The sequence below is a fragment of the Ovis canadensis genome, chromosome 13 (assembly GCF_042477335.2).
Source record: "Ovis canadensis isolate MfBH-ARS-UI-01 breed Bighorn chromosome 13, ARS-UI_OviCan_v2, whole genome shotgun sequence".
NCBI classification, from domain to species: Eukaryota; Metazoa; Chordata; class Mammalia; order Artiodactyla; family Bovidae; genus Ovis; species Ovis canadensis.
This window is the reverse complement of record NC_091257.1, coordinates 57,557,956-57,570,041: the sequence shown is the minus strand read 5'-3', so window position 1 is coordinate 57,570,041 and position 12,086 is coordinate 57,557,956. Positions and strand designations below refer to the sequence as shown.

At 50.3% G+C, this 12,086-nt stretch overlaps 1 protein-coding gene across 2 annotated transcripts in view; it reads left to right on the top strand.

Moving 5' to 3' along the window:
- ACSS1 (acyl-CoA synthetase short chain family member 1) overlaps positions 1 to 12,086 on the top strand; it is a 44,094-nt gene that overhangs the window by 19,916 nt on the left and 12,092 nt on the right. For both annotated transcript variants that reach the window (XM_069546520.1, XM_069546521.1), the window contains exons 3-5: positions 3,652 to 3,851; positions 9,261 to 9,436; positions 9,801 to 9,953. In XM_069546520.1, the coding sequence (XP_069402621.1) occupies positions 3,652 to 3,851; positions 9,261 to 9,436; positions 9,801 to 9,953 (529 nt within the window). The remainder of the gene's footprint in view (positions 1 to 3,651; positions 3,852 to 9,260; positions 9,437 to 9,800; positions 9,954 to 12,086) is intronic.

Here is a 12,086-nt window from a genome sequence, read left to right as displayed (position 1 = left end):
AATTTTTAAGTACCTGGAGGATCGTTTGCATAACACTTACATTTTCATGATTTGAAGATCTAGGTTTGCTGACCTTATTCTCCAGTGGTGTAAGTCTGGAGGAAATTGTTAACGAAAATCCAAATTAAAAAAAATAATGGGTGGACTGGAAAGATGGATAGAAATTGAGGTGGAATTAAATAGGGACAAATAGTCCAGAAAGTCTGATTTTGAGAATTAATTCTCTGATTGTGATAGGGCAAAGCCCTGGTTAGAGTCCTGTTCTGGGTGTGGTGATGGTTAGTGGGTTTGTGACCTCATGTTGAATTGGGGCCACCTGTGTTAGGCATTAAAAATAAATGTGTTCTTCATTTACATGGTTAAATATAAAATTGGGGTCAAGGGTCTGGGTTTCCTTATTCTGACCCTGGCAGATACCATGGGAGTGCTGGGGTCTGTTTTGTGACCTGGGAGTTTCTAGGGTGTAAGAGTCGGTTCCTGGAGGGCTGGGGGAGAGAAGCTGGGAGAGAAAGGCTTTGTGGGATGGTGGAGGGAGTGTTCTAGGAATCTGAAGGGTTGTTATTGCATGACAGAGTTATTCTGGACATCTTTAAAGGCCTGAGCTGGACCAAGGGCTGGAAGTGGAACAGCCACAAATCTTGGCCTGATTCTAGGAAGACTGTTTCTCTATTGAAGTAGCAAAGAAAGAGGGAGTGCTGTGTGAGGTGACTCCCAGCCACTGTTTAAGCAAAGGCTGGACTGATGAGGCCAGGAATCCCAAGGAGGTTTCAAGGATTTCTTTGACCTTGAGTTTTATGGCCTTGGTGGAGAGGACAGGAAGGGCAATGAACTCAAGAGCTTTACCCGGATCAGATTCTTTATCAGAAACTTCTCTGGAGGCAGTAGCAAGAGTGCAGGACCCAGGCTTCCCAGGTGCCTCAGTGGTGAAGAACTTGCCTGCCAATGCAGGAAACACGGGTTCCATCCCTGGTCCAGGAAGATCTCACATGCCATGGAGCAACTAAGTCCGTGTGCCTAGAACCCGTGCTCCACAACAAGAGAAGCTACCACAATGAGAAGCCTGCGTACTGCAACTAGAGAGGAGCCTCCACTCGCCACAGTGAGAGAAAAACCTGCACAGCAACAAAAATGCAGCACAACCAAAAATAAATAAATATAAAAAAAGAGTGCGGGACCTAGCGGACTCAGTTGCAGGGCCCGTGGGGAGGCCCCTTGATCCTCCAGGGAATACCTTGGCTACTGCCGCTTGGTCTCAACACCTTCCCAGGGCCACACAGGCCGGTTGCCCAGCTCTGGTCGCCAGGCAGCTTCTGGCTGGAAGGAATCCTCTTCCTTCTGGTGCCTTCCTCCTCTTCCCCACCGCTGGCCTTTCCCGAAAGTTCTCCCTGCTGCCCTCAGCAATCGTACCCGAAACTCAGGCGGTGAACGCCCTTCACGCTCTCACGTGCCTTCACTTCCCCATCAGAGCTGTGCTGCCAGAGGACACTCTCCTCTCATTTCCTTGGTCTGGTGCCCAGCTTGCCCTCATGGTACCGAGAACAGAATTTTTAACATCTTAGGAATTCACCAAAGTGAATGAGTTGATTTTAGTACTTTTAGAACTTTCAAACACAGACGCCTGATGGTAGAGATAGTCTCTACTGAATGTTTGGCAGGGTCCTGAGTGGGTGATGCTTCTCGGTCACACGTGTGACAGTCCAACAAAGTGGAGGGGCCTGCTGTTTCTCAGGTGGTCTCGTGCTGGCTGTGAAAGCTGAGCTCCCACACCTGTGCAGCTACTGTAGAGAGTAACCCAGGCCACTCTGTCTGGGCCGTTCTGTTCCTTCTTTCACTTCAAAATGCTGCCTTCCATTTTCTACATTTCTTCCATTTTCTACAGATGGAAGGAAATCCTTCCATCTGTAGAAAAAGGACAGGATTTCATCACCACTGATCTCTGACACACTCGAGCCTCCATCTTCTCAGCACCAACCGCGTCCTTAGGGCTGTTAAAAACAGCACGTGGGCTGCGCTTAAGTCACCTGGGTAACTGACCATGACTGCCTCTTCAGTGGTGTCACATACAGGAGGCATGTTTCTGGGCCCTGGTTCTGGGGCGTTTGCTGTTGGGGGCCCTCTGGGTGCTCTTTCTTTCATCACAAGCTCAGGTGCAGGGTGGATGGGGCGCCAGTGAGTGGTGCTTTTGTCCTAAAGCCTTAAGAGAGGGGATGGGGTCTGTGCTAGTCTGGGCGGGAGTCGGGGGAGACTGCAGGCTGCACTTGTGTTACCAAACCAGACCTGAGTCAGTCCGCTGTCCCGTGCACAGTAGAGCCAGCTACTGACAGCAGGTTGTGGTGAAGGAAAGTGCAGCGTTTATTGCAGGGTGCCAAGTACGTGTCCAGGGTAGCTGGTGCTTGAAACACCTGGACTCCCCGATGGGTTTTGGAAAGCCTTTTAAAGTCCAGGTGAGGGAGGGGAGTCCCAGGGTATGTGACCAGCTTGTGCACAGTTCTCTGATTGGTTGATGGTGAGGTAACGGGGCTGTTAACATGATCAGTCCTCAGGCTCCAGTAGGTCTAGAGGCTACAAGTAGTTCATTTCTTCCATTCAGTGGGGGTTTTAGCATCTGTAAGAAAACTCAGGAACATGTGTGAGATACGATTATCCGAGTGCTTCAGAGAGGAGCTAACGCGGAGTGTAAAGGGGAGGGCGTGTCCCACAGGTCCTGCTTGGTTACACCAGTGATCTGCTCCCATCTGGGCTCCCACCCCCCAACCCTTTGTTTCCTGGTGGCCCTTGCCAGGCTGCCCCTTTCTGGGTCTCTGACCACGGGGCAACCACAAACACTCCTGGGGCCTGGCCACAGGGGTGGAGCCATGTGTGTGGGGCGAACTCACTCTGCCCTTCCATGCCAGCTCTTTCTGTTAAATAACAAATACAATAAAACAAAAGCAGCAAAAATGGGGAACTTCCCTTCCTGTGGGAAGTGAGGTTCAGCAGGACCACTTGGGAAACAGGGTTGAACTCATTGTGCAGCTGCTTCTGCCCTCCTGTACGTCTCCCACCCCTGGTTCTGCTGCAGACCCCTGGTTTCCGGGGGAATGTCATCCTCTCTGGGTTGGGTCGGGTCATATGCAAACCTCAGGCCAATCAATCAGCTTGTTCAGGGGGATGCGGCACTCTGATCAGCCAGCCGAGTCTAAGCCTGGGAGTGGAGGCAGGGGCCTCGTGGGTGCATGAGGTGAGGGCATGGTGTTCAGCGTCCCCATCCCTCACCTCCGCAGCCCTGCCCCAGGCCATGGGCTGCCTTCCTCCCCAAATTTCGGTGGCTTCACAGAGTTGGGAGTGCCCTGCTCAGCAAGGCCTGTGTTGAGCCAGAGAACTGGGGCCTCTCAGGGTGGATGTGTCAAAAGCCTTGGGGACAGGATAACCCAGGTCTGAGAAGCCCTGTTCTCTGTGGACGATGGGCAGGTGATTTTCCTCAGCAGTGTGATCGTGAACCCATGTCAGTACCAGCCTACAGAGTTACAGTGTTTTCTGAAAACATTGTTCCATGCACCGGGTGTTTGAGCCGCTGCCCTCTCCAGGCTGGTTGGAGTTGCAATGCCTGCAGTTTGCAGAACTGTTCCAGCCCTCCCCTTCTCTGATGGCCCTCCCTCCCTTGTGCTGCAGGGAGCTACTGGAGACCACGTGCCGCCTGGCCAACACACTCAAGAGGTATGGAGTCCGCCGAGGGGACCGAGTGGCCATCTACATGCCTGTCTCCCCACTGGCTGTGGCTGCCATGCTGGCCTGTGCCAGGATCGGAGCCATCCACAATGTCATCTTTGCTGGCTTCAGTGTGGGGTCCTTGGCTGGGAGGATCAACGATGGTGAGCATGTGGGCAGTGGGATGGGGGAAGAAATCTGGGTCCCCCTTGGCCTTCAGGGACTCAGGGTGGTGGCAGACATCACTGAAAGTCACAGAGACAGATGATGGGCACTGCCAAGCACAGTGCGTGGCTGAATGAGCATTTGCTCTATGAGCTGAGATCCAAGTGCACAGGATTGAACCACATGAAGAAGGAAGATTCCAGGTGGAGGGAATGGCATAGGTATCTGCTGGAGGAGGCCATGTGGCTGCAGTGGAGGCAGGAAGAAATGTAGGGTGAAAGGAGGCTGGGAGGCTGGGGAAGGTTCTACCAGTCAACAGATGAAAGCCTTTGTGGTGAGGAATGATGGAGTCAGGTATGGGCCTTGTGGTGTATCTTTAAGACTTTCTGTGTGCAGGTAGGTCAGAGGCTCCCAGACAAGTGTGTAGAGCAATATTGTCTCCTTTTTTTTTGTGGTGTCAGAGGGCAGAGTGTCTGCATGGTGGCACCGTGTTTGTACAGCCAGATCCCTGGTCCCTTGAGATCCTAGAGGGCTCGCTGAGCTGGCTCCCCCAGGAGGGTGCCAAGTTCTGGGGGCTGTTGGGAATTCTTTTGTGTCTCACAGAAGTCTTGCCTTTGGGTAGTGGACAGACCTGAAGGGCAGAGTTCTCAGACCTCAGCTGACCACCCTTTTTTAGGAAAGACGGGGGAGCCTTTCTGTTTCCTCTCAACATTTCCTGTTGCTTTCAGGGTTAGTGCTGCCATTCCCTTCTCTTTCTCTCTCAACTTTAGCACCTACTGTGTGCCAGGCTCTGCCTAAGCAATCTGTGAAGGTCATCTCCTATAATTTTAATTTAGTCTTCATAAATACCATATGAGATAAGACTTTTGCCATTTCCACCCTATCCTTTTTCCTATTACCATTGCATCACTTTAAAGTGTACAATTCAGAGACATTAAGCACATTTACAGTGTCATGCAACCATCATCACTATTCCAGAATTTTCCATCCCTCGAATGGACATCTCATACCCACAAAGCAGGCATTCACCATTTCCCCTCATCCAGCCTCTGGCAACCACCAATCTGCTTTCTGTTTCTGTGATTTGTCTGTTCCGGATGTTTTGTAAAAACGAGCTCCTACAATGTGTGGCATTCTGTGAGCCACTTCTTTCACTAAGCATGGTGTTTTCAAGGTGGACCTGTGTTGTAGTGTGAATCAGTATTTCATTTATTTTTGTAGTTGAATAATATCTCACTGTATGGATAGATTACATTTTGTCTGTCCATTATTCTGTTTATGGGCATTTTGACTTGTTTCTAATTTTTGGCTATTGTGAATAGAGCTGCTATGAATGTTTATGTACAAGAACACCTCCTTTCAATTGTTTTGGGTGTATACCTAGGAATGGAATTGCTGGCACATGTGGTAAATCTATTTTAACTTACTGACGAACTGCAAAACTTTTCCAATGGAATTGCTCTGTGTTCCATGTCCACTAGCAATGTGTGAGGGTTCCAATTTCCCCAAATCCTCATCAACACTTATTTTCCTTTTAAAAAAATTATAGCCATCCCAGTGGGTCTGGAGTGGTATCTCATTGTAGTTTTGATTTGTATTTTCCAAATGACTAATATCACTGGATGTCTTTTCATGTGTTTGTTGTCCATTTGTGTCTTCTTTGGAGAAATGTCTACCTAAGTCCTTGGCTCTTTTTCTAATTGGTCATTTGTCTTTTTTGTTGTTGTTGAGTTGTGAGTTCTCTATATATTATAGATACTGTACCTTTATCAGGTATATGATTCGCAATTATCTCATTCTCTGTGTTGTCTTTTTGCTTTCTCAATATTGACCTTTTATGCACAAAAATTTTTAATTGTGATAAAGTCCAGTTCATCTATTTCCTTTTGTTGTTTCTGTTTCTGATGTATTATTTAAGATTCAGTTGCTGAATACAACATTATGAAGATTTGTCTCTGTGTTTTCTTCTAAGAGTGTTTTAATAGTCTTAGCTTTTTCATTTAGGTCTTTGATGCATTTTGAGTTAGTTTTTGTATATGGTGGGAAGTAAGGGTCCAACCTCATTTTTTAAAATCTGTGCATATCCAGCGATACCAGCACCATTTGTTGAAGAAACCGTTCTTCCCACGTTGAATGGTCTTGACATCCTTGTCAAAACTAACTTGACTATATATTTGAGGGCTCTTTTCTGAGTTCTGTGTTATGCTCCACTGATATATATATCTATCCTTGATTTTCGTATGTTGAACCATCCTTGCGTTCCAGGAGTAAATCCCTCCTAGTCATGATATATAACCTTATTGCTATGCTACTGGATACAGTTTGTTAGCATTTGGTTGAGAGTTTTTGCATCAGTGTTTATAAGGGATTTCGGTCTGTAGTTTTCTGTTCTTGTGATGTGTTTGTCTGATTTTGGGATCAGGGTAGTGGTGGCCACATAGAAGGAGTGAGAAAGCATTTCCACCTCTGCAATTTTTAGGATGAGTTTGAGAAAGATTGATGTTAATTTATTTTGATTTGGTAGAATTCTCCAGTGAAGCCATCTGGTCCTGGGGACCCAGGCACAGAGAAGTGAAGTGACTTTCCCAGGAGCATACTTCTGCTTAGTGACAGACCCAGGGTTTGAACCCAGGCATCTTGCTGATGCTTTTAACATTACATTAGGCTGCTCCTTTTCTGACTTGCTGATGTGGTCATAGTTACCAAATGTTTCTGTTAAGATTCTCTGAAATAAGAAAAAGCAGCTGATTCTGGGGAATTGGTAACTGGATGCAGGGCAACTCCTAGACCTCAGGAATCCTAAACAGCCAGGCCATGGGAAGGCAGGGCCCAGTCAGCTCCAAGTGCCTCAGTAGGGAAAACTCCTATAGCTTTTCTCCAGAACTTTGCCATTAAGCAACTCTTCCCCAGTACCCTACACCTCCATTCAGGTATCAGTTTCCTGGGGGTAAGACCCTGTTCGGACAAGTGTCTGTGTCCTCTTGGGTCAGTGAGTGTAGTATTTTGGCTATTTGTTGCTGTATTACAAGCTACTCCAAAAGTTAGTACTTAGAATAGTGTATTTTCTTATTATATTTCGTGATTCTGTGGGGCAGGAGTCAGGTGGGCATAGTGGGAGTGGCTTCACCACGCTCTGTGGTATCTGGGACATCAGCTGGGTTGGCTTGGATGGTTGGGGGGCCAGGGTCTCTTTCTCTTCATGTGGCCTTGCATGTGATTGATGTAGACTCCCTCATAGCAAAGGCTATGAAGGCAGAATAGTGGCCCGAGCAATTGCCAGTGCCCCAACCCCGAGTATCTGTGAATATGTCCCTTCCGTGGCAGATGACCTCTGCAGGTGTGATGGGGTGCTAAGATGGAGGAATGATGCTGGTTGTCCCAAGCTAACTACCTAAGTCCTTAAAAACACAGAACTCTCTTTGGCTGAAGCTGTGGCAGAGAGGAAGGTCAGAGAGATTCAAAGTGGGGCAAGGACTTGACCTGCCTTTGCTGGCTTTGAGGATGAGGAGGTGTTGCCCTGGGGGGGGGTGTAGTGGCTCTAAAAGCTGAGGACAACCCCTGACCGACTGTCAGCAAGGTGGGGGCCTCAGTCCTGCAGTCACATGGAACTGAGTTCTGCCAACACCCTGAATAGCCTGGAAGCAGATTCTACCCCGAGCTTCAGGTGAGATCCCCAACCCCTGACCCCTTGATACTGGCTGTGAAACTCTAAGCAGAGGACCCTGCTGAGCTCACCCAGGCTACAGAACCATAAGCTAAAAAAAAAATCAATGGGTGTTCTGAGACACTAAATTTGTGGTAATTGGCCATGGGAGCAATTAAAACCAAATATAGGACTCGCCTGGTGGTCCAGTGGTTGGGAATCTGTCAATGCTGGGGACAGGGGTTCAATCCTTGGTCCCAGAAGATTCCATATGCCAAAGAGCAACTAACTTTATGTGCCACAACCACTGAGCCCACGAGCTGCAACTCAAGAAGCCCTCATGTCCAAGAGCCATGTTCTGCAACAAGAGAAGCCACCGCAATGAGAAGCCCACACACGGCAACTCGAGAGTAGCCTCTGCTCACTGCAACTAGAGAAAGCCCATGCACAGCAACGAGGACCCAGCATAGGATAATAACTAAATATTAAAGACAAATACAGATGCTGAGATCTGGGGAAAAAAAAACTGGGGTGAAAGCAAATTCCCACAGACAAAGTGTCTGTGGTCCCACCTGTGCTGATGCACTTGCCACAGCCCTGCTGCCCGTCCTCAGGGGCCTCAGGGAGTGGAGGCTCCCCAGGCACCTCCTGGGGACTGGACCTGCCAGGGCTTGGAGGTTCCAGTCCTGGAGGACCGCTCGGGCAGGGAGGCCTTGCACAGGTGGGCACCAGGAGTAAGGCCTGCATCACGGAGGCCAGGGTCCCAGCACCCAGGATGGGCAGGGGCTGCTGTCTCCTCCAGGGGATCTTGAGCATCCTGCCTCATACGCCGTTGAAGGGGTCCCTTTCCCTCTCTTGGTCCGTCTCCCTTCCTGCCTGATGCAGAGCTTCCCTGGACAGTCCCCGCCCAGGGAGACAGGCCTGGAGAGTCTTGGGCAGGCTCTGTCCACCTGTCTCAGGTGGCCGGCAGGGCTGTGCCACCTCCAGGGTTCTTGCTTGGGAGGAAGAGAGGTTGTGAGCATGCCTTTTGAAAGTGCGTCTCAGACTGCAAAACTGAGGGAGACTAGTGCCTTGGGTAGGGCCCCAGGAGCTGGTCCTGGAGTGAGAATTCAAGTGCAGGCAGTTCACTGGGGAGGGGGTCCTGGGAGGCACTGTAGGCTGTGGGGTGTGAGGCCAGGGAGCTGCCCCCATGGGTGCCCAGGTCTCAGACCACATGGGAATCCCCAAAGCAATGGGGTCCCATGCATCAGCATGGCCCCCAAGGGGCGATGGACCCGGTTGAGGGCTGCTGGGTGGGGTGGTTCCCCAGGACCTCTGCCCATGACTCCGAATCAGGCCTCTGTGCCCACACCACAGGTTGAGGGCTGTGTGTGGTCGTCAGCAGGGCAGCTGGATGTTTGTTCCAGGCTCTTCCTCAGGGGCCAGTTGTACAGTAGCCCACCTTATCCCTGATTCCTTCAGTTTATTCCGGGTTTGGGTATTGTGGGTGGAGGGTGGGTGGTGGAGGGTTCCCCCAGAGCAGGTGGGAGTGGGAATGGAAATCTGGAAGAGTTGAGATGGCTCCTCTCCATTACACCCACTTCTCCTAGGTTCTGAGCACGAAGTTCCCAAAGCAGATGGAACTTCACATTTCTGTGTGGACTCTCCTGCTCAAGGATGGACTTCCTCCATCACACCCTTAGGCCTGGGACGTGTGGTGGTCTGGGCTGTGAGAGTCAGAGTAGGGAGGAAACTGACCAGAAATTCCTGCATTTGACTCTGATAGCCCAGTGCAAGGTGGTTATTACCTTCAACCAAGGACTCCGGGGAGGGCGCGTGGTGCAGCTGAAGAAGATCGTGGACGAAGCCATAAAGATCTGCCCATCCGTCCAGCATGTCCTGGTGGCTCACAGGACAGACAACAAGGTCCACATGGGGGATCTGGATGTTTCTCTTGAGCAGGTGAGTCTATCTTTTTTTGTATAGTTTGAGCAGAAGAGTTTGCCATTGGATTAACTGGGTCTTATTAGAGTGTAGTTCTCAATCTGGGTCCCTCAGAGGTACCCAGTGTTCCTCTGTGTTATCTGATGGGCTTCCATCCTGGTGGGGAAGATGGAACTCAAAGTCCACAAACAGAGGGAAACACTTCACATAACGAAATGATTGGATCCATCCTTTTATCTTTTATCTAGGGCGGGCTAGATAAGGTGAACCCTGAGCCTGGTCTCCCAAGTCCTGCGGCTGTGGGGAAGAGGAGGTCTCTGGGAGGCTGGGTGTGGGGCAAAGTCTCTATCCTTGATGGGCCATCTAGTCCTCTCCCTCACAGGAGATGGCCAAGGAGGAGCCGGTATGTGCCCCAGAGAGCATGGGCAGTGAGGATACACTCTTCCTGTTATATACCTCGGGGAGCACTGGGAAGCCCAAGGGGCTCGTTCACACCCAGGCGGGCTACCTGCTGTATGCTGCCCTGACGCACCGGGTAAGGCGCCACCCTGGGGAGATCTGCAGGAGGGGCTAGGGGCGGCTGGACTGGGGGGCCACAACTGCTGCTGTGTTCAAGAGCAGGGCCAGAAGTCCTGGCACCAGTGTGGTTGGAGGGGTGGGCTTGCGGGGCAGTGTCTGTGCCTGTCAGAAGGGCCTGGGTCCCGCGTGCCCTGGTTTCCTGCTTGTCCTCAGCCCATCACATGTGTGCTGAGTCTTTGTGGGGCCTGCCCTGCTGCTGGCACAGCTGCTTTCTGGCACTGGGTGCCCTGGACACTCCAGCCTTCCTGGACCCTTCTCCCATATGACTGCATTGGTGTAAGGACGAGTACATTGCTGTTATTTGTTAAAATGCTTGCTTCTATTTAAGAGATCTTTTGGGTCTGATTTTAAAAGAAAGTAAAACATTTTTATGGGCCTCTAAAATGCTGTGGCCTCTAGGCTCTGCTTACTGGGGCCTCAATTTAAAAGGAAAAAAATTTTTAAAAGATTTGCTTTTATGAGGAGACTTAAATTTAGTCCATGGAGATTGCATCCAGGGGGCCATCCTTTAAGGATTATGAAGCAAATGATCTGGAACAGCTTTATTCCAGTAAATGCATTTAAAAATCAGCACTCGTTTAAATATGAGTGGGTGGGTGGGGGCCTCTGGTTACTGTGCATCCCTGGTTGCCTTGGGGAGGAGCTGACCCTTTCCAAGGGGTCAGAGACACGCTCTCAGGATACTGTCTGTGGACCTGATTTTCTCTGGCCAGAAGCAGAACTCAGCCCCTACCAGCGTGAGCAGCAGTGGAGCAGACTGGCCAGGTGACCCTGAAGCCCAGGTCCATCCAAGCAAGGCTTGGACGCTGAGAGCACCTACATTCTGGCTGAGGTCCAGGGCCCCGTCCCCTCAGTCACTGGCCGGGTTGGGGGCGGGCTATGCTGATCAGCCAGGTCAGTCACTTGGAGGCGGACCTCATGGATGAGTGTGGACTAGGAGCCAGTGGTGGAAGGCAGAGATGCGGCCTGTGAGTGCAGGCCGCTCGTGGGCAGGTCTGAGGATGTGGAAGTGAGGCAGAACGACAGATATGGCTAGAACCAGGCCAGACAGACGAGGTATTACGCTTGACACTATCCATGTTAAAGCCGCTGTCTTCTGGCTGCTGGGTGACTGTGGTAATCACGGAGCCGTTCTTGTCTGAAAGTCTCTTGCTTGGCTCTGGGGAGGTGTGTTGCAAAGACTGAAACGTTGCGTAAGTCAGAACACTTTGGAAAATGCAACTACTGAGACTGAACACCAAAGAAGTCGAAGAATGGGTCAAAGTGTTTCCCTATTTCCCTAATGCTAACGAAATTAGCATTAGGGGTTCCCTGGTGGCTCAGATCAGAGAAGGCAATGGCACCCCACTCCAGTTCTCTTGCCTGGAAAATCGCATGGATGGAGGAGCCTGGTAGGCTGCGGTCTGTGGGGTCGCTAAGAGTCGGACACGACTGAGCGACTTCACTTTCACTTTTCACTTTCAGGCATTGGAGAAGGAAATGGCAACCCACTCCAGTGTTCTTGCCTGGAGAATCCCAGGGATGGGGGAGCCTGGTGGGCTGTTGTCTATGGGGTCGCACAGAGTCGGACACGACTGAAGTGACTTAGCAGTACCAGATGGCTCAGATGGAAAAAAATCTGAATGTGGGAGACCTGGGTTCAAATCTTGAGAAGATCCTCCTGGAGAGGGGAATGGTAACCCACTGCACTATTCTTGCCTGGAGAATTCCATGGGCAGAGGAGTGTGGTGGGCAACAGTCTATGGGGTCACAAAGAATCGGATATATCTGAGCATGAACACGACTAACACACACACAGCATTAGGGAAGCTGTCAATGTGGTGAAATAGTTTCCATTTGTTTTCAAGTGTTACTAGGGCACTGTCTGCATGAGCAGAAGCAATGGGGATGCAAGGGCGGGACCATCTTTTGAATTTCTCTTCAATACAGTGGGGGCATTTTAAAGCATTAGGAATAGAAACTTTCAGCCTTTTGTATGTAAGTGTATGTCTGTGAGTGTGCATATATGTGTGTGTCTGTGCATGTGCTGAAGGTGTTAGGGCTGTTGGTTTCTTCAGGGAAAGGGAAGTTGAGTCTGCAGGGGTGGTGG